The 22611-nt window shown below is 31.8% G+C and overlaps 1 protein-coding gene across 1 annotated transcript; it reads left to right on the forward strand.

Moving 5' to 3' along the window:
* Positions 1–658: 658 nt before the first annotated feature.
* Positions 659–20868, forward strand: LOC126887527 (allergen Tha p 1-like). Its single transcript, XM_050655159.1, has 2 exons — positions 659–1009; positions 20560–20868. The coding sequence occupies exons 1-2, from the start codon at positions 811–813 to the stop codon at positions 20760–20762; spliced, it is 402 nt and encodes a 133-aa protein (XP_050511116.1). The 5' UTR covers positions 659–810; the 3' UTR covers positions 20763–20868.
* Positions 20869–22611: the final 1743 nt, after the last annotated feature.

Consider the following 22611-nt stretch of genomic DNA (forward strand, 5'->3'; position numbering starts at 1 on the left):
ATGGAATTGCTATTTTAGTGTAATTTTTAAGATGTTCCAATACTTTCTAAATTCTGTCTATGTAAAGAACTTACTCTTTATTCGTAACGCTTAAGTCATTATCTTTTGAAATATTTGAAGTTAAAAATGAAATAGCACGGTTATTTTAATTCATTTTTTAATTTTGAATACCTCGAAAACTAATGATTTAATCGTTACGAATCAAGAGTATATTATTTACATAGAAGTTATTGGATAATGTAAAAATTATGCTAAGATAGCAATTCCACCACTAGCGTACAATGTGGGAAGGGTCAACCATTCCCTTCCCCTGTCGTACGCCTCTGGTAGTAGCCAGAAAAGTTTATTTTACATAACTTAATAGGGTCTATAGTACCTAAACTTTCTGCCAAGTATGACAAGAATATGTCAAATATTTTTAAAGTATTGGGTACGAATAATTTTTAAATTTTTCAATAAAACACTTTGTAACTCAATAAGGAGCCATATTTTATTTAAGTGATTTAAATTGTATCTTAATATTTTTGGTCTAGAATCTACAACTAGAAATTGGACATTCTTAATGAATCACCCTGTATACATAAACTGTCGTGTCCGATCTGTTACACATCTTCGGCCTAAACAAAAAGGAACATTCCAAGAAGGTTCCACGCAATTAATTGCAAAACTGGTTTGAAATATATTTTTTGGTACAAAATGTAAATAATTAATTTACGTCAGAGTGAAGAAACTCATATATAAGAATCTGTTAGAGAAGTATAGCCTATACAGACAACATATTTTAAAGAGAAGACATTAATTCTTATCAAAATGAATCGGTGGTGTCTATCGGCCTTATTGGTTACAGTCTTAGTGGCGGTTGTGTATGGGAAGAGTTTCCAGGACAACATAAAAATCCTTAAAAAAATTGATATTGAGACGGTGATAAAGAATGACAGAATTATTAAGGGTTATATCGATTGTGTCACTGGTAAGAAGGGTTGTACTCCTGAAGGTGCGGCGTTAAAAGGTATAAAATTTTATTATAAACTTAAAATATAATATATAATATATTTTAAATATGTATAAAATATATATATTATATATTTTTTTTATTTAGCAATATATGCCTCGACTGTTAATGGTCATTGACACAGGTATAATTTATATTTACATTAATATTTTTAATGCTTTTACTTACAGTACACTTTGTGGAATACATTGTTTTAAATTAATTTGTATAATTTTGTGTGTTTTTTAAAGTTTCTCTTTAGTTATATCCCTCCTTGTGGCGTATTGGGCGCTTATGAGTTTCTTAGCCAAAAATATAAGATTGCTGACTGGCCGGACAGCGCATTTTCTTATTTGTTTATTCTCTGGATAAACCGTGCTAGTTCCTGCCATTTTCTTCTATTTCTTGCTCTGCTTTTGACTTCACCCCATTTTAGTCCAATTTTTTCAGGTTCTCTTGTTGTAGTTTTCTTTTATTTCTATTCTACAATTTTTAGAACTTTGACATTTAAAAATTCTAACTTCTTTCAAACCACAAAACTCTCACAACTTTTGTCGTAATTTATTGCTCATTATGTCATCACCATGACAACGCGAAAGTTAAGGATATTTAATTATATGAAAGGGTGTCAAAAACTGCGAAAAAGTAAGTCCCATTTAATAGTTATTTATAATATAAGTGTTAAAAGTACAATTTTAGGGCACGCATGTGAAAGTTTAGAAGAATGAGCCAAGCGAATTCTGCAATTCACATGAGTGCCTTAAAAATGTACTTTTTAACACGTATACCATACAATATTTTTTCTACAAACGTTATAAATTTATAAAATACAATATTTTTGTTAATTGCTGAAACCATGAAACCTATGACCTGTAAAAGGTAGAACTGATTATCTACACTCGAGGGGAATGTCTAAAAATTCTTAGCGAAAATATTATACCGTTACATAAACTTGTTTTTTTTACAAACGTGTTAAAAATGAAATAATACAGTTTAAATTAAATTTTCAAAAACCTTTTAAACCACCTTTTTCAAATTGCGCAAGTTGTACTATTAATATTAATGTTAATAAATGAAATATAAATATTTTGACGTTTCACAATTTGACAATTCATTTTAACTGCAGTGTCTTAAAGATTTTAAAGCAGTAGTGCTTTAAAGTAGCATTTTTAATGCTCCTATGGAGTGCTAAAAATTCCATTTTTCACACTTTAAACACTTCACGCACTGCCATCTATAATGACAGTTTTCACATACCAAAAACTTATACATAATATGACATAGAGTAGATAAAGCAGTTTTTTCATTGTTTCCAAGGATTTTCTACCCTGTTCTATTTTCGATCTTATTTCTAGATCAGGATTTAGGCGCTACTATCGTTACAACATCTCAGGTACTTAAATCTATTGACCTGTTCTAAAATGTGCCCATTTATTGTGCAAGGTTGAGGTTGAGACACGTTTTGGTTTTTTCGGATTGACATCACTTTGGGATGGGATCCACAATATTGTCAATGTAATTCCATAAGTTTGAAGACGATTTTTATTTTACCGAGTACTTCGTCTTTTTCTTTATTCTTCATTTACGGTTTAAATTCTTGTAAGTTTGGCACATTTAAAGTATAGTGGAACCCCGATAAGTCGGCCCCCGATAACCCGGAACTCCGGCTAACCCGGACTGATTTTTATCAGACCAACATTTCAACAATAAAAATGTATTGCTGTTACAAAATCTCGTGAACCTAATTCATTCATTTGGTGACGTCAATATACGAACGAAACGATTGAATCCGACATTACTGAAAATATCAGGGTGCAGATGGGACCCTGTCGCGCAATTCTCAGCAAATAAAATAGTCGTATGTTTTTTGCTTCATTTTATTTCGGTTATACATACGCATTTTCAAGGTTCACGAGGTTTTGTACCAACTCTATGTAATATAATATTTGAGAGATAATGGAACCGGATTGAACTACATTTACCATAGTAAAAATGACTCATGGCACACCACATTCATTGTGGTGTTATCGAAAACAGATACCTGTATTATCCTTTATTTATTTGAAACTTTCTTAGCATTGTTTAGAAAAGACTATTAAAATTCTTTTTTTAACAATGGTCTTAGTTATCAATGTTATTAAATAACATAACATCAGAGACGGTATTGTGTGTAGTAAAGTCGTATTGTTCGCTTCGGTTTTGTAATCGTTCGTAAATTTATTCAGATTTTGTGTTTGCGTGTCTTTTGTCTATAAGGGCAACAAAACGTAAAAATGTTGTAGTGACAATGGAAAAGAAACTAGAAGCATTAAGTAGAATTGATAAAGGTGAATCTTGCAGCATTAAATTATGGTGTCGGTACATCTACAGTATCGGATTGGAAGAAAAATAGAACTAAAATCGAAGAATTTTTTTTCAAAATGATAACAAAAGACAGTTTCGACAATCGGTGCAAAGCTAATAAAGCTAAGAATGAGACATTTGACGACGCTTTGTATGTGTGGTTTTGTGTGGAATGCGAACGTGGTTTACCAGTGTCTGTGTGACAATTATAACGGAGTTTATCTGTAAGCATACCATATTTTATTAATTTTTAGCATTTTCTCCGGCTAACCCGGATTTTCGATAACCCGGATCGGCCGCGGTCCCAATTAATCCGAGTTAACGGGGTTCCACTGTATTGCAATTCTTTTGGTCTGACGAATATTCCTATACTGATTATTATTTTTTGTATGTAGATGTGACGATGAGAGTTGTGTAGCAAATTCTTATATAACTTTCTAGTTAATTAAGTCACTCATTTACTGTATATCGTTCAAAATACTCACCACAGAATCTCATACTATCTAATTAGTTTTTAAGCTATTTGTTATTATGTATTTATAATTTTTAATATTAATTGCTTCAGCAGTATGCAATCTAAGGGGTTTATTTATTTTCCATCTTTTATACACAGACATACAATAAATGCATTTACAATAAAAATAGTCAACAGTTGATCTATCTGCCCTAAATCCTGCTGGTTCGCTAGCCTTGAAATATTTCTAATAGTTTTCTATTCTAATTGTAAACGCTTTTTCCTTATATTATACTGACTTAATTTGTCATGACAATACATCTGTGTAGACGAAGAGCTAGAGCCGAAAAATCATCGTCATAAGTAATATGGAGTTTTTCCTGTGAAATGTGTCCATTGTATATTGATGACCCCTTTCAGGCTGACACCTCAGTGGATACAGGAAGTAGCAATAAGGGATGAAAGGGGAAAGTTAGTGCAGTCCTATTTTGTTAATCCTCCATCGATTTGCATTAAAATTGGTGACTAGTTAGAGCATACCTCAAGAAACAAAACTAATTTGGTGCCAACTTGCACTTTTGTCCTGGGGGTGGATACCACCCCTTCTTGTGAGTGAAAACTATTTTATTAAAAATAACCCCACAAATCGATAGAGGGACAAATTTTAAGCAAATTTTGTTACATCAAGATATTAAAATAAATCAATACCTTTAGAGTTATTAAAGATAAAAGATTTGAATTTTTCGTGAAACAAATGCATGCTGTAGAGCGGTTTTTCATAAATAATTCAAAAATTGAAAGTTTTAACAAAATAGTTATAGTTATGATTACCAAAATTGAAGATAATAAAAAATCGAATAGATTCTGTATGTGAGAGACCTTTTAGAATTAATTAAAAGTGAGTTATAGTTGATTGAATATATTTTTTTTTCGGCTAGTACTCAAACAAAGTACGAGTATTCAAGATTAAATAACGGGAAAACGATGCATTTTCTAAAATATACATACTTACTAAACACTTGTGAAAGTACTCAAGAATAAATATCAAGTGAATAAGATCCAGATGAAGTTGATAACATTAAAGCTAAATAAGTGATGATGAAAATAAGAGAACCCTTTCGAATTTTTTAGGAACAAGTGAAAATTAAAACATACTAACATACAAACTATTAATATTATTTATTTTGAAATTAGTTAACACAATAATTTTCAAAGGAATTTCGGGAATGAAGTTAGATTTATAATTTATTAATTAAATTTTAATTTTAATTTTTAATAATATTTAACTATTCTTTTGAACTTTTCAATGTTTTGTCACTAATTAATTTCACTTATCACGTATCTGTATCAATTGTAAAATTTATTTTAAGCACGCAAGTGTATTCTGTTGCCATGTTGAAAACAGTTTTTTTTTGAGTATATAATATATATTCAATACAAATGCCGACTCCGAAATGACAGTAGCAAGTACATACCTATACAATAGCGTCTATTTAAGAGCAGCTGCGTGAAGTTACGGATGAAAAAAAGAACATATTAATTAATTGTATGTTAGTAAATAGTATATTGTGCAACAAGTGCAGAAAGGTACTAATTTCTCACGAGTTTGAAAAGTTGCGGTACGAGCGCAAGCGAGTGCCGCAATTCAAACGAGTGAGAAATTACCTTTCTGCACGTGTTTCACACTATACTTTTTCTACAAGCAGAGTTCTTCCTAAAAATAAAAATCACAATTTACAAACGACGATTAATTATAATAGGTACCTATGTGATAAATTTTAAACTGTATTTAATTAATACCTACTAATCAATTTAAATTCCTTATACCTAAATAAATTGCACAGAAATCAGTTAAAAAATTAATGCACTGCCTTAATTTGTTTAAATTTAAACAATTATTACACATTATTGACATTATATTTATGCAGTCACGGATTTACACAAAACCTACTTCATTCGACGTCTCTTGCACAGGTTGCTAAATCCTTTATTGGTTATTTGATAATTATAAAATGTTTAATAAGAATAAAATTGTAAAATAAAACAGTTATAACATCCATAATTTAGTTTCTATGCTATAGTTAAATATAATAATTGTCTTATAGGTTATATATTTGTCTAAAGTTTAACCACGGATGTAAACAGAATATAACGTTACTCAGAATGCGGTAGTCCACGGATGTAAACAGAATATACTCAGAATGAGGTAGTCAACTGTGCAGAAAAGAACTTTGCGGCACAGAAACGTCACTTTGCGGCACAGAAACGTCACTTTTCTGCACACTAATGTCAAATATCTTATACTGTGAGAAAATATCAAGTTTGCTAACATAAAACCGTGCAGAAAAGTGCACTTTGAATAGTGGTTGTAGAAAAATTTTATTTTTATATTAGTTTGAATATTATTGAATTTTTTCTATCAATATAAACTGAATATGTCCAGAAACTGAAGGTGTCCAATAATGGGTACATTTGAGGTATTCGAATACATTTTTGCTAAATTTTACATAAATGTCAACAATTTAAAGAACTTATATAAAGAATATAATAATTAAGCTCCAAATTTTTGGAGGCTAAAGTTTGAAAAATGTTTGTAGCATAACGTTTAATGGTATCAACTTCTCCGGGAGCTCATTTGATACATATTTCTGAGTACTTTGACAAGTTTTCAGTAAATATATTTTATAAAATGTATCGTTTTCCCGTTATTTAGCTTGAATACTTAGATTACTTAGTACTAGCTGGAAAAAATATACATTCAGTCACCTATGTCACTTTTAATTAATTCTCAAAGGTTTTTCGAATAAGAAACCTATCTTATTTTTTATTATCTTCATTTTTTTTATTTAGCTAATGCCTCGACAACTAATGGCTATTGGCATAGTAAGTACAGTGAATTTTTGCAGTTAGGTACCTAGTGTCATGTGTAGTGTGTGTGTTGAAAAGTGTCTTGTTACTTTGCAAAGTCGACGTCATTGTCTTCGCAAAGAGACGCTAATTGTATCCGAACGTCTGCGGTCCCTCCGTTGAGTACCGATCCCACAAGGACAGAAACTATTTTCATTTATTAATTTATAATAAACGAAAAATTTCTGACCCTGGTGAGATTCGAACGTACGGCCATTCGGACCTTTCGATCCAAAGGTAGGCGCTCTTACCACTGAGCCACAGAGGGGGTGTTATCTTCAATTTTGATAATTACAACTTTTTTGATAAAACTTAATAGTTTTTGAGTTATTTATAAAAAACCGCTTTACAGCATGTTTCTCCCAAAAAATTCAAATCTTTGATCTTTAATAACTCAAAAAGTATTGATTTATTTTAATATCATGATATAACAAATTTTATTTAAAATTTGTCCGTTTATCGACTTGTTGAGTTATTTTTAATAAAATAGTTTTCAACCCCGAGAAGGGGTGGTATACACCCCCCAGGGAAAAAGTGCAAGTTGGCACCAAATCAGTTTTGTTTCTTGAGGTATGCTCTAACTAGTCACCAATTTTCATGCAAATCGCTGGAGGTTTAACAAAATAGGAGGTAAAAACCTTTAATGACTCCACTAACTTTCCCTTTTCATCCCTTATTGCTACTTCCTGTATCCACTGAGGTGTCAGCCTGAAAGGGGTCATAATTATCAATATACAATAGACACATTTCACATGCCAACTCCATATTACTTATGACGATGATTTTCCGGCTCTAGCTCTTAGACTAGTAGTTCTTCTTCTCGTAGCACTGCAACCGTAGTGCGTCTTGTTGACTGTTGACTGCACCAACTGCACAATCCGCTTTTAATTCAAACGGTCGTCAACGACAGCTGAGTCAGTGGCTAGGCCAATTATTGTTCTTATATCTGACCATGTTATCTCTCCACCGCATTCGTAGACGTCCTAACGGCCTTATCACTGTTGGGGCTTCCCTCCAGATTAACTTGTCAAGGCGGTACTAGGGAGCCCATGGTCATGGTTTTTATATCATTATCTACTCTGATTGTCGCTCCGATGTATTAAAACGCTTCACTCTTTCAAAATTTCATATTAATTCACTTCAAAGTTTCATATTCACTAATAAATCGAAAAGTATTAGTGACAGCTAAGTCAGTGGCTAGGCCAATTATTGTTCTTAAATTTGACCATGTTATCTCTCCACCGCGTTCATAGACGTCCTAATGGCCTTCTCCCTGTTGGGGCTTCCCTCCAGATTAACTTGTCAAGGCGGTACTAGGGAGCCCATGGTGATGGTTTTTGTGATATCGTTATCTACTCTGATTGTCGCTCCGATGTATTAAAACGCTTCACTCTTTCAAAATTTCATATTCATTCACTTTAAAGTTTCATATTCACTAATAAATCGAAAAGTATTGACTAAGTGAAAGTACTCTGTAGAACAAAAGTTTCTTAGAATTAGCCATTTTATGGAATTCCGGACTTATTTTGAACGTATTATTTTTTACCCCCGAGAAGGGTTGAAACACCCCAAGGGCAAAAGCACACATCAGTACAATACCACTTTTTTTCTTTGGCATGTTAGCTACGTGTATGCAAAAATTTCATGTCAATCCAAGCAGTTCTTTAAAATTAACAGCAAAATACTGATTTTTTATGGTACAAAATGATAGGAAGAGGCGTTAAAATATGAATCGACGTCTTGTGATTCCCAATCTATTTTCCTATCTATTTTTACATTGGTCATCTTCCAAATATCTTTCGTCTCTCTTTGTTGATGTCCCCTCTAGGTTTTTCGTGGTCTTTCTCGTCTTTTCCTTACTTTTGGGTTCCACTCAAAGACTTTTATTGTGACTGTGGATTCTCTGTAGATGCCCGTGTAATTAATTGTTTGGTCTGGATTTCATCTGTGATATCATATTTTATATTTATTATTTAGCTGAATCTTTTATTTGTGACCTTTTCACATTTTGATTTCCCCAATGTAGTCCAGGAACCGAAGATTTTCACCTCGCAATTTTTACAGAATGGCCTATCGATTTGCTTGAAAATTTGAGAATAAGTAGTGGATAGTCCAAGGATCAAAATCTATATGATGCCGAAAGGCGCTTTTACTATGGGGGTGGTTGCCACCCCATCTCGAGGGTGGAATTTTTTTATTATATTTTGACCGCAAAAGTTAATAAAAATATTCATTTTAAGCAAAAAAAGTTCTATACATTTTTTTGATAAAATTAATAGTTTTCGATTTATTTGCTATCGAAAGTGTAGTTTTATATCGAAAAAATCAATGTTTTTGATAATACTCCTTTACGATTCACTCAATTTTTGTCGTAGAAAAATTTTTTTCAAACCAAGTTCTTGAGAATTAAAAAACCTGCAATTTCATATTTAAACATTTTTTCCTATCTCTGAAGATAATCTTTCTATTCTGAAGAAAATGGCATATTTTACCAAACTACAAAAATTCGTTATCCGCTTTTAACTCCAGTTTTTTTAAAACTAATCATTCTAAGCCAGTCAAACTTCTAGCATCTATTAATAATACATAAATAAAGAATAATGAATAAGGCCAGTGACTAAAACCATCGCTAACTAACATTATTAATCATTATTATGCTTCCACTTTGATTTCTCCTTAAAAAAAATATATATATATATATTGATTTTTTAACCATAACTTTTTTATTTTTTATCTTAGAAAGTTTGGTAAAAAACAATTTTGTAGGTTTTTAGGAGATCTATAAGCCTATTAAAATTAAATTTTTTTAAAATCCTCAGTCGCAAAAAGAGGTAACTTTGAAAAGGTTGGTAAAGGTGGTTTTTGCATGTTATTACAAGTTTAATTGTCAATAGCTCACACAATTTTTGCCGTAGAAAATTTTTTTTCAAACCAGGTTCGTGGAAATAAAATAGGCTACAATTTCATATTTAAACATTTTTTTGTATCTCTGATGCTAATCTTTCGGTTCTGAAGGAAATGCCATTTTTTTCCAAACTACACAAATTCGTTGTTCGCATTTAACTCCTTTTTTTTAATAATCATTCTAAGCCGGTCAAACTTCTGGAACCTATTAATAATACATAAATAAAGAAGACCAAATAATGTCAATCACCAAATTTAAATTAGGATGGTGATTGGGAAGTTGCTCCCGACCACTTTTTCGCTGAAAAAAATAGGGACTGACATCCTTTTCATTATAAGTCACTTAATTTTTGAGCTAGAGACTTTTTTTTATTTCTTGAGATAGATATTTTTAAATACTTTAAATTAGTTTGCACAAGTTACCCTAAAAAAATGCATAGTTTTCCTGTCTTTGACTTTGAAACTACAATATTTAGCATTTGACGAAGAAGAGTTAACATATAATAAAGTGTAGCTCGATTACTGTTGGTCTTAAAAAAATTAAAAAAAAACGGTATTGTTTTTTTTTAAAGGTACATTTTTGTTAAGTAAATTTGTTTTGATAAAACAAAAACTTTTGGAGTTATTAGCAGAAAACTTATTAAAAACATTGATTTTTTCGATATAAAACTAACACCTTCGATAGCGAATAAATCGAAAACTATTAATTTTATCAAAAAAATGGATAGAAAGTTTTTTGCTTAGAATAAATGTCTTTACCAACTTTTGTGTCAAAATATAATAAAAAATTTCCATCCCCGAGATGGGGTGGCAACCTCCCTCATGGCAAAAGCGCCTATCGGCATCATATAGATTTTAATCCTTGGACTATCCACTACCTATTCTTAGATTTTCAAGCAAATCGATCCATTCTGTAAAAATTGCGAGGTTTTGTCCTATTTTAAGCTTCATTACTTGGATTACTGCTCGTCTCCAGTTATCCTCTATGATGCTTTTAGTATTTTTTAAATCCGTTCCTTCAACAGAAATGCTTCGTAGCTATTGGGACCGTGCAAGTTCGGCAAAGCGACACCTATTTCTACACCTGGTTACTGAATAATTGTCAATAGCTAATATAATAATTGTCTGAATAATTGGCTGAATAATTGTCAATTGGCCATAGTCCAAAAACATAAAAGAAAGAAAAAATAAGATTCAGGTTATGTTATTAAAACGTAAACAATTGTATGTAGTAAATAAAATTAGTCATTAAAATGCAGTACTGCAAGCAAAATACAATTAATTAAATTTACCTTTATATAATAATTGCATATCATATCAATATTGTGGAGCAACATACAATTTTTCTTCTTTAACGACAGTAGATATGAAATCTAAGTCAATTTGACAATTTAAATTGACAATATGGATTATTTAAGAAAGTTGCAATATTTCTCCGCTATTCGCGCACGATCGTTTCTCAATTCCCTTCCAAGTACTTGCACACCGCGAATACAATATTATGTTCTTTACTATAGTATCATTTATTTCTTTTTTATCGATATTTACCTTTCTATCGTAAGACTTCATTTAGTAATGTTTTTGCTTATCCATAGTCGCATTTCTATCCAAAAATTTCCTTTACGAGTATTTCACTGGTCTGGATTTGATTTTTTGTCCACTTGATAGCTGTAAATCTTATTTTGTTCGCATATACCTACCCTATATTTTTTCCACTTTCACTTTAAGGCTCCAAAGGTTATACACTTTTGTAAACTTGCATTTGCATTGCATTATATTCCATGACGACCATTTCGTACAATAACTTTCATTAACATCCAAAAGTATCTGCACCTTTGCCATTGTTTTTTATTTGAGTAATTTACACAACGTTGGTGACAGGCAACGTTTAGATTGGGAAGACTTTACTTGTTTTTATTCATGGATACCCTGGAAATGAGGCAACCGAGAAGCCTTTCTGCGGTGAGGCAGCTTTCGTAGGGGTGGCGTTATGTGCCTTTCTTCCTTGTTTACTTTTCTGTTTGTGAATTCTCTAGAATTGCTTCTACTCCAAATGCACAGTGATCCTCCTCTACAGCGAGCCAGTGATCTTGGTTTTTGATCTTGATCACTGGATCTCATTACTAGGGTTTTATGACTATGGATGGTATGAAGTAGTAGTGTTCAACCTAGAGGATGAGGCATGTATTCCAAGGGGTGTAATGCCCTCACATGCTTTGTGTAATTATTTTTATATTTATATTTATACTTCAATTTTCAGGTCAAGTGCAATGCCAACCCATAGAGTTCTGTTTCCAACTATGTGACTAATTTTCCAGGTTTCATTCTTCAGTCTGCTAGTTAACACTTTACTCGTTGGTGCTTGTGTCTTCTGTGCCTTGTCGGTCTATTTTCATCGTAGTGCGTCAACTTCCTTAACTTTCATTCAGAGGATTTCTTAGTTTGTTGAAGATTTTCATTTATTTTATCTATGATCCTTACCTCCAGAGATCTTGGCGTATTTCTTAATATTTTGGTTTTATAGCGCTCTAGATATGTGGTCTGCATGTAATTCTTTTGCCCATTAGCATTCCTAAATGTTTTTCTTGATTTTTACCATCTGTGTGTTGAATATCCGCATTTTTTTGGAATTTGTGCCTGTGACTTTTCTGGGATTACTGCGATTTTTCACTATAGTTCAAACCAAAACCTTCTTTTAGTTCGTCATTAATTTTGATGTCATATAGGATTTTAAGAATGTCGAAAATCATTGCATGACATTTTACTTAAATCTGACAATTGCCAGAATATTTATATTAATATTTAAGTATGCAAGCCAATGAAAAGAGGAAGAAGAAGAAGAAGAAGTTTATATAAATACAATTGTAATTTTACCCATTCTTCTACTTACTCTCTTTCTTGGCTTGCATACTTGTGCACCTGCCAGTACATTTGATTGTATATTGCAGCTCGTCTTACTCTACGCCTAAGCAATGCTGCAACACTGAAAACCTAGATGTTGCCGTGATTATTTACCAAGTAACCAAGGGAGTATTGTGGGATGTTTAAAAGAAGTGCGGGTCAAATTATTTTAAATTCATAAATTCATTTTGTTAATATTTATATGATTATCACTATCACTGTCTGTAGTTTTTCATGAGTCAGATTTTTTAATGTTGTTCGGAAGCTATTTGTGGCATTTTCATAATTAACAATTTAGATGGAAAATAAGCCACAATTAAATTGAAAAAAAAAATTTATTAACGCTTCGACGCCCAAATCGGGTGTCGTTGTCAAAATACAAAATACTACTAAATTAAACAAAAATGTTGTTGCTTAGTAAAAAATTCTTCTAATAATTTATTTAATCTGACTCATTTATATCGGCAATTTAGACATATATTATACATTTTAAAGTAGAAGACTTTAAAATGATATTGCCAATATTTATGAGTTGCGTTCCTGGGACGACTTTACTGAAAGATAGTTCATTCGATTACATGAAATCAACCCCAACTCAAGAATATCCGCAAAGGAATCTCTAACGCGAGAATTTTACTGTCACCGTTGAATTTGGTTGTCTTTTTAAAGACAGATCACATGAATGATTTTTTGTGGCGGATATTCTTGAGTTGGGGTTGATTTCATGTAATCGAATGAACTATCTTTCAGTAAAGTCGTCCCAGGAACGCAACTCATGAATATTGGCAATATCATTTTAAAGTTTTCTACTTTAAAGTGTATAATATATGTCTGAATTTCCGATATAAACGAGTCAGATTAAATAAATTATTACATGAATTCTTTACTAAGCAACACCATTTTTGTTTAATTTGATAGTATTTTGTATTTTGACAACGACACCCGATTTGGGCGTCGAAACGTTAATGAAATTATTTTTTTCAATTTAATTGTGGCTTATTTCCCATCTAAATAGTTAATCAGTTTTTTTAATATATTTTCAACATTGGAATTCTTTGGCATTCCTAGTTTTGTAAGTTAAATTTGACATTATCAACCCGTCAACGGATACATAATTTTCTGAGATCTATGTATAATAATCACGGACGTACGTTTTTTTCTGTCACTTGCAACTCAAGGCGTTAGAGAGAATTCGATAAACTAGGACACACTGGCAGAAAGGTTTAGTATGCACCAATTTTCCAATCGATGTAGACATGTAGAGTATCTTGTAGTCATCTAGGCGTCACTAGGTTTGGATATAGACTTCTCGCTCGTATTGCTTGTCATCGGGATATAGACTGAGCATGGTTTGCAGGGTAGTTGGTGTGTCCGCGGTGTATATGATATACAGAAAGGCTGACAGTACTCGTGCTTGCGGCATTCCACCCTCGATCATTCCGATTTCAGATAGGACGTGTCTTATCTATCTCAACCCTAAACTTTCCATTGGCTAGGTAGGATAAAAGAATGCATACCATTGCCTTGCTTTATTCAAGTTGGCTTATTTTGTGAATAAGCCTTTCGTGTCACACTTTGTCAAATGCCTTACTGGTGTCTAGGAATACATTAAAAGTGTATTTCTTGTGGTTTAATCCCTATTTAGGAATTATGTAATAATATTGTGAAAAAATGCGTGTAAGATATGTGACTAATTTGTTGAACATATAATTATATTTCTCACCATAGTTACATTTCCGTATAAAATGATTTTCTATTAACTTGTATAAATATTTGATTATATTATTAGATGCTTGAAATCGATACTGTATAAAAAAAAAAACAAGAGTTTAGTTTTAATTAGCAAGTCGTAGATTGGGAATTTCTTAAAATATCCTATGATATATGAAAACTAATTCTTTTGTATGGATGTGTATATTTTTATCAAGAATCGCCACTTTTACTAATAGTGCAGTCACTGAAGGTGAACATGAGCTATTACCTGCGATTTCTTTGAACCTCCATCGATTTGCATGAAAATTGGTGAGTGGTTAGAGAATATCTCAAGGAACAAAGGTGAAATTGCGCTTTTACCCTGGGGGTGGATGCCACACCTTCTCGTGGGTGAAAATTATTTTATTCAAAGTAACTCTATAATTCGATATAGGGACAAATTTTAAGCAAAATTTGTTAGATAAAGTTTATTTTTAGGATATCAGGTTCATCTAAAAACTATTGGAAAGCTAATTCTAATGGCTATATAACCACGTTGAATTTAATCTTTTAAATCCCTTACTTTTTTAATAATAAAAGGTTAAATGGCCCTGGTGGCATGGTTCTCACAGCAAAATTTAAGATTTAAACGTTTCTATCTCGGTTATTTTTTACCGTATAGAAATAGTAAAACAGGTAAAATATTTGACACTAAAAAAACTAAAATTTGGTTATTTATAATTTTTTACGTATATTGAGTATTTTTGGAGTTATTTATCAAAAGAATATGAAAATGACGATAATTTTAAAAATAATGGTTTTTTTAAATTAAATCTTTTTTTCAAAAATATGCATTCTAAACCGGTCAAAATTATTGAAATCATTACTTATGTTAATATAAATGAGTTCTTGTAAGGATTACTATACATTTTAATTTGTGTGGAAATGACGTATGTTTTATCTTTCACTTTTTCCTAAAAAAATCGAAGGGGTTCTCTTATTTTTATCAAAACTTGCTTAATTTTGACGCTATTAACTTGTTCTGAAGCTCATCCGAAGTACTTTCACAAGCGTTTAGCAGGTATATTTTATACATTGCATATTTTTCCCGTTATTTAATCTTGAATACTTAGATTTGAGTACTCATCGAAAAAAAGCATACATTCAATTGACAATAACTCACTTTGAACTAACATTAGTTTAGTTCCTTAAGTGAGGTATGTATTGAGTTTTTTATTATCTTCAATTTCAGTAATAATAACCTTTTTGTAAAAGCTTATAGTTTTTGAGTTATACGTGAAACACCGATTTTTTTACGAAAAAATAAAATCTTTGGTCTTTAATAATTCAAAAAGTGTTGTTTTATATTAATAACTTTATATAACAAATTTTGCTTATAATTTGCCCCTCTATCCATTTATGGTATGTATTTTTTTTAATAAAATAATTTTCACCCTCAAGGAGGGGTGGCATGCACCCCCAGGGTAAAAGCGCAAATTGGCATCATGTCACCTTTGTCCCTTGAGGTATCCTCTAGCTACTCACCAATTTTTATGAAAATCGATTGAGGTTCAACGAAATCGGAGGTGAAAACCTTCAGTGACTGCACTATAATGGACTAAATTTGATGTGAATTTTCGTTTTCTCCCGGAGCTGATAGCAATTTTTAACGTTTTACTATATACTATAATGTTTGCCGAAATTCTAGTAAAAGTAATTTAATTCTTACAGGCTTTCTTCTTACTTAGTTGGATACTTAAGAAAAGCAAAATACTCCAATAATTGACAAGCAAAGTATTCAACTAGTGCATCCTTTCTATTATAATATATGGATGTTAAACCTGGACCCTAATCAAGCCACATATGAATGAATAAACTAGTCGCAATTGAAAGGGCAATGAAAAGAGTATGATGTAGTAGTATGTGTAGTATGAGTAGAAATGTAGATATACGACCATCAGATAAAAAAGGAAACATTGGGTAAGATCAAAAACAAAAGTCGAGGACATTACAACAAAAATTGCCAAATTCAAACGGACCTTTGCAGGCCGCACTGTTAAATCTTCTTCTTCTTCTTCTTCTTCTTCGCGCGACTAGGATTACTCCTATTTATCTTCCTCTTATTCTGTTTCAGTTGTTGTTGACTGTACATTGTCTTTCCACCTTTTAGGCGGCCTTCCAACGGGTCTTCTGCTATACGGCTTGTTGTTTTTACAGATGTTCGCTAATCTATCTGGTTCCATTCGGTTTACATGTTCGTTCCAGTTTTTCTTTCTTGTTTTTATCCACCTGTTAATATTTTGAATTTTGCATCGTTCTCGTATACTTCTGTTGCTTTGTCTGTCTCTTAATGATATGCCCGCTATTGATCTTAATACTTTCATTTCGATATTGTTGATTTGTTGTTTCGTCTTTCTTGTATCGGTCCTTGTTCCGCTGCATATGTTAGGATAGCTCTTACTGTTGTCTTGTATACTTTTATTTTGCTTTCCGTGGTCAGATATTTGTTTCTCCATATGGTTTCTCGGAGGCAACTACTTACTCTTGCCGCTTTTGTTGCTTGTGTTGTGGTCTCTGTTCTTATATTCCTGTCACTAGTGATCTCTACTTCTAGGTAATTGAATTTCATTACTTGTTCCACAATTTTGCCGTCTATTTTTAACTTGCATCTACGCGGCTCTTTACTTATCCACTATACATTTAGTTTTTTTCTACTGATATTCTCATATTAAGTTTATTTGCTGTGATATTGAAAGTGTGGAGCTGCCTTTGTAGGTCATCCTCGTTATCAGCAATTAGTACTGCATCATCGGCATAGCATAGTATCGTGATTTTATGCGCTCCCATGTGGTATCCATGTCGTTTTCTTTGTTGGGTATGCACTGTTAAATAAAAGGACCAATGCTGAAATGCCACAATAAAACATAGGAGATCTTACGAAAGTGAACGACCAAGAGGAAGACCATAGATGAAAAGGTTAGATGATATAAAAAGAATAGCTGGAACAAATTGGAAGTATGTTGCTCAGGATAGAGATCGATGGAAGGAGTTGGGAAAGGCTTATGTTTCAGGCTATGAAGGTTAAGAAGGCTAAGAAGGCTATGGAGGTTGTAAAGGCTATGATAGATAAGACGGTTTTGAAGGCTAAGTAGGCTTCTTAGCCTTCTATCCTTGAATTGTCCTTCACCAATCTGCATTGATATTGTCCTGAAATACTTACATCAATAATGTTGTACAAATACAAATACAAATTACAAATATAATTTTATATTAATGTTCCGTGGTGTAGTTGGATGCGTGTGTGATAACCTTATTGTCCACGGAAACAAATAAAATAATATTAAATAAAACGTAAAAACAACAAACTGTTAACAATATATTTTTTTCGGTAAAAAGGCGTTCTTATTTCTCGAAGAGTATAGGTATGTTCCGGACCGAGTGCTTGTGAAGACTGTTGACTGAACTGAACTAAAAACAAAAAGACCAAGTTTTTCAACCTAATAAAAATATTTGTAAATTAAATATTTTTAAAAGATTTTTAATTGAAAAACTTTATTGGCCCATTTCCTGGTGACAACCTCCAAGGCTTCTACAATATGCAAGCACATGGATGCTGCAGTGAAGACTAAGGGGAAGGAATTCTACACTATGCAATTCACAACCCCCATCTGCAGCGTGGTAAAGTTCCAGCGGAAAATGGACCTAGTTACTCTATAGGAGTAATACTAATAAAAATAAAAATGTATACCATTTTTATTCATTCAGTTGCGGTGCGAAACCAAAACTGTCTTAACTTTTACTCAGATCAGAGAGTGCCGCCAGCACACTTATCGACGATTTCACCTCTTTTTAGAGGTTCATCAGAGACTGCATAGGCTGCTTTTCTCTGGCCCAGGTAAAAATCTTCGACATATCCATCTTTCGCACCGCAACTGAATGAATAAAAATGGTATACATTTTTATTTTTATTAGTATTACTCCTATAGAGTAACTAGGTCCATTTTCCGCTGGAACTTTACCACGCTGCAGACGGGGGTTGTGAATTGCATAGTGTAGAATTCCTTCCCCTTAGTCTTCACTGCAGCATCCATGTGCTTGCATATTGTAGAAGCCTTGGAGGTTGTCACCAGGAAATGGGCCAATAAAGTTTTTCAATTAAAAATCTTTTAAAAATATTTAATTTACAAATATTTTTATTAGGTTGAAAAACTTGGTTTTTTATTTAGCAGATGCCGCTAGGCACCTACTACCATCTCGTCAGTTGCGGTGGGAGATGGATATGTCGAAGATTTTTACCTGGGCCAGAGAAAAGCAGCCTATGCAGTCTCTGATGAACCTCTAAAAAGAGGTGAAATCGTCGATAAGAGTGCTGGCTGCACTCTCTGATCTGAGTAAAAGTTAAGACAGTTTTGGTTTCGCACCGCAACTGAATGAATAAAAATGGTATACATTTTTATTTGAACTAAAAACATTTATGTTGTCACATGTGGTTTAAGAAGTTGAAGGTTCGCATGCATTTAAACTGATTTATTGGCATAAAGAGGCTGGCTAATCTTGTACGGTAATTTATTATGGAATTTGTGTTTCCCATGAAAAGGCCACTAATTTTATACATTTTTTTATTTAATTTAATGGCTTTGGTAAAGACCAATTAGCCAGACAATTTTTACATAAAGTATAATATTATTTAACTAGAATAGGTATATGATACAAGTATAAAACAGTTACATATATTTAACTTACATAATAAAAATATATTATACCTAGATATATATGCACACACATACGTATACATATATAAACACATACACACATACACATATATAAACACACATAGTACATATTTTTCTAATTAAAAAAAAATCATCCTTCTTCACGATTATATAGTGGCTAAATTATTAATTTGGTAAAAAGTAATGTGTATAATTTTTTGTTTTGTGTTATAAAATGGAATTATTTGCAGAATTGCTAAGGAAGACATTGTTAGCAATTTACAATTTCATTTTGCACCTCTTGGTGTGATTGTATAAACAATGCAGTATATTAATATTTTTATTGAAAATTATATATATAAATCCCGTTCACAGCGTAATACGCCTTTGGGTTCCCGTTCGCCAAGCCTGTCTATTCTGCCAGTCTTCTTCAGATAGATTTCTTGCTGACATTGCTTTTGAGATTCCTTGGATCCATGTTGTTGGTGGTCGTCCTCGTTTTCTTTTCTCTGGTGGTACCCATTCTAATATCTTTTTGGGTAGTCTTTCTTCCCCCATACGTCTAACATGTCCGTACCATATTAGTTGTTGTTTTTCGATGTCTTCTATAATTGATCTTTGTACTTTCATTTGTCTCCTGATGTCCTCATTTTTCACATGTTCTAATCTAGACTTTCCCGCTGCTCTCCTCCAAAAATCCATTTCAACTGCCAATAGGTTACCTTTAAGTTTTTGTGATAACTGCCACACTTCTGAGCCATAGACGATTACTGGTTTTAATATGGTATTATATATTCGTTTTTTCGTTTCCGGTCTTATATTTTTTTTGCCATAATACTGAATTCAACGCACCTATAACTTGTTTTCCTTTGGTTGAAATTATACAATAATAATTATATAATTGAAAATTATACAGTTTAAATTAATATTCGGCGAGTAAATTTTGTTACTAATTACTTCACTATAAAATTTATCTGTGCTTTCACTATTTAATGGACAATCAAGTATAATGTGTGTAAGTCTCCCAGTTCACCACATAAGCATGAGGAATTATCAACTAAATCAATTTTACATTTATAGCTTGGTGACATTACATCACTTGTTCTTATTCTGCTAATAGTAATAATAAAATTTCTGTTGTTTTGGTTGTGGAACCATCTTAGCGTTGGGATTTAAACTTGACATGATTTATAATTTAATCCTGTTTGTTTGCTGTCATACAGTTCTTGCCATTTATTTTTTAGCTGAATTTTAAGTGTGGTATTCAAATTAGTATATGGAATACACAGATTAATAAAATCTCTGTCTAAGTCTGAGGCAGATTTTGCAAACTTATCGGCAATTTCGTTTCCTTGAATACCCGAATGTCCTTAGATCCAAACTATTATCACCTTTCGTTGCGTGCTAAGTATTTGGTAATTGGTCTGTAGTATTTCTACTTCTAGATGATTTAAATTTTTAGATTTTATACATTATATCGTGTCGTATAGATTTTACGAGCCTAAAAAAGTAAATTTTAAATGAAGCGTATTATCAGAGTATTATTTCGTTTAAGGAGAAAAGTTAATAATTAAAATTAGCAATTAAAATTATTAATAAAAAAATAGTATTTAAAGCTAGCCGCCACATTAAACATTTTCATATTTTATTTTTAGAAAGCTGGAAAGAAGGAATCGACAAAGGCTGTGATGATTGCGATGAAGAAGAAAAAAGAAAAATAAAGAAAGTTGTCAAGCACATTTACTTAAAACACCCTGATTGGTATGAGGAAGTAGCCAATGCGTTGGATAAAGACAAGAAATACCGAAAAAAATACCAAAAATACATTGATGAACTCGTTGCCGATCCAACCTTGTAAATGAATGTTAGTCCCTAAGAAACATGTTACCAACTTGTTGTTAAGAATTTTTTTATAACTGTACCTAATTATATACATCTGAATAAAAGTCAGTATTAGAAGATAACTATAATTGTTTATTATCCATGTATGGCCACTCAAAACAGTCCGCCCGGCTATTTGGTAATATTCATTGGATTTAGTGAAACTGCTCTTCTTCTTCGTCTTCTACACCGAGAGAAAAAAATTCTTGACATAAAGAAATTTTATTAATATTTAAGAAAGATCGACTTGGCATATTGCCTAAGAAATATATCTTTGTATGTAAGATATAATTTTCTAAAATATTTCAAATAAATTCCACTATAGCCAAAGAAATATATCTTAAACATGATTGAACTATCACTTTCTGGCAAACTTCAAACCCATTTTATCAGAAAGAAATTACACTTGATGTTAATTAATTTTATTATTCATAAAAATATATTTTCTACACATAACAAAACTATTATTTCTGAGCAATAATATTTCTTAGTAAGGAATATTATTATTTTACTATTAATAATTAATGTATTTAATGTTAAGAAATATATTTCGCAGAGATAAACGTATATTTAGAGTTAAGTTAATATTTCTTGAAAATAAAGTGATATTACATACAGCGAAATAAATCATTGTGTTAAGGTAAAATCATTATTTATTAATAAAACAAAATATAAAACGTTATTATTACATACAAATATTTTCTCCACTCTAAAAACCACTGGCTTCCACACAACAATAAAAGGATGGAGAGGCAAATCCAACTTCCTCAAATGTTCCTTCTTTTGTTAATAGCACTTTGTATATCAGCAATTCACTAAAACAAAATCGTTATGTGTGTGTGTGTTCACAAAGAGGGGATGGCATTAGATAAACTTTTTGCCACAGATATTTGAAAGTTGAAGATTGAAGATGTCATATTAAATTTTTATTTTAGAATCTTTAAGAAATTGTATGATAATATCATTAATAGTTTTGGTATTGAAGCTTAGTAGATGTGAAATATTCAGCGGTAAACTTACATTCCGCTCCTGAAGTCTAGCAATTAGTGCTTTCGTATGGTTTTTATTAAGTTCACAATTAAAGATTATATGATTTAAATCTGCAGTAGAGTAGTTATCACATGAACAGAGAGAGTTGATACGCATTCCTATTTTAGCTAAATGTGCAGGAAAATTGCCATGGTTTAATCTTAAGCGACTTAGGGATGTGGAATAAAATCGAGTAACGTGATAATCAAATATATGTGGGATATTTTGCGGAAGTTGTGGGTGTATGTTAGTGTATGGATTCCTCGAAGTTTGTACAAACTTAAGCCAAATAGTTTCCCATTTTTTTCTTAATTTTTTATGCAATTCGGGAATGTAATCGCTGGAGATTGTTAAATCTACTATTTCATTTAAAGTTGCTGAATTCTTTGCCATTTCATCCACTATCTCATTTTCTTTGATTCCGGCATGTCCTTTTACCCAGATAAAGACCAAGTCACTGCTATTATTTTTAAATCGAGCGATTGTCTTTCTAATATGGCATAACAACTCATTGTTGTGTTTTTTGGTTATTGGTTGCGATATTGCCTCAAGAGCAGATAAAGAATCTGATAGTATAACCGTGTCTCCAAAGTTCTGTTCAACCGCGTAAGTTAGGGCTCTTTCAATAGCATAAAGTTCGGCAGTGAAGATAGATGTACATTTAGGTAGTCTAAAAGAATTACCACTTTTTATATTAGAAACATAATAAGCGCTACCTACACTATTACATGTTTTTGAACCATCTGTATAGATGTATTTATAATTAGAAAATTCAGATAAGATTAATTTTACAATTT

The sequence above is a fragment of the Diabrotica virgifera genome, chromosome 6 (assembly GCF_917563875.1).
Source record: "Diabrotica virgifera virgifera chromosome 6, PGI_DIABVI_V3a".
NCBI lineage: Eukaryota > Metazoa > Arthropoda > Insecta > Coleoptera > Chrysomelidae > Diabrotica > Diabrotica virgifera.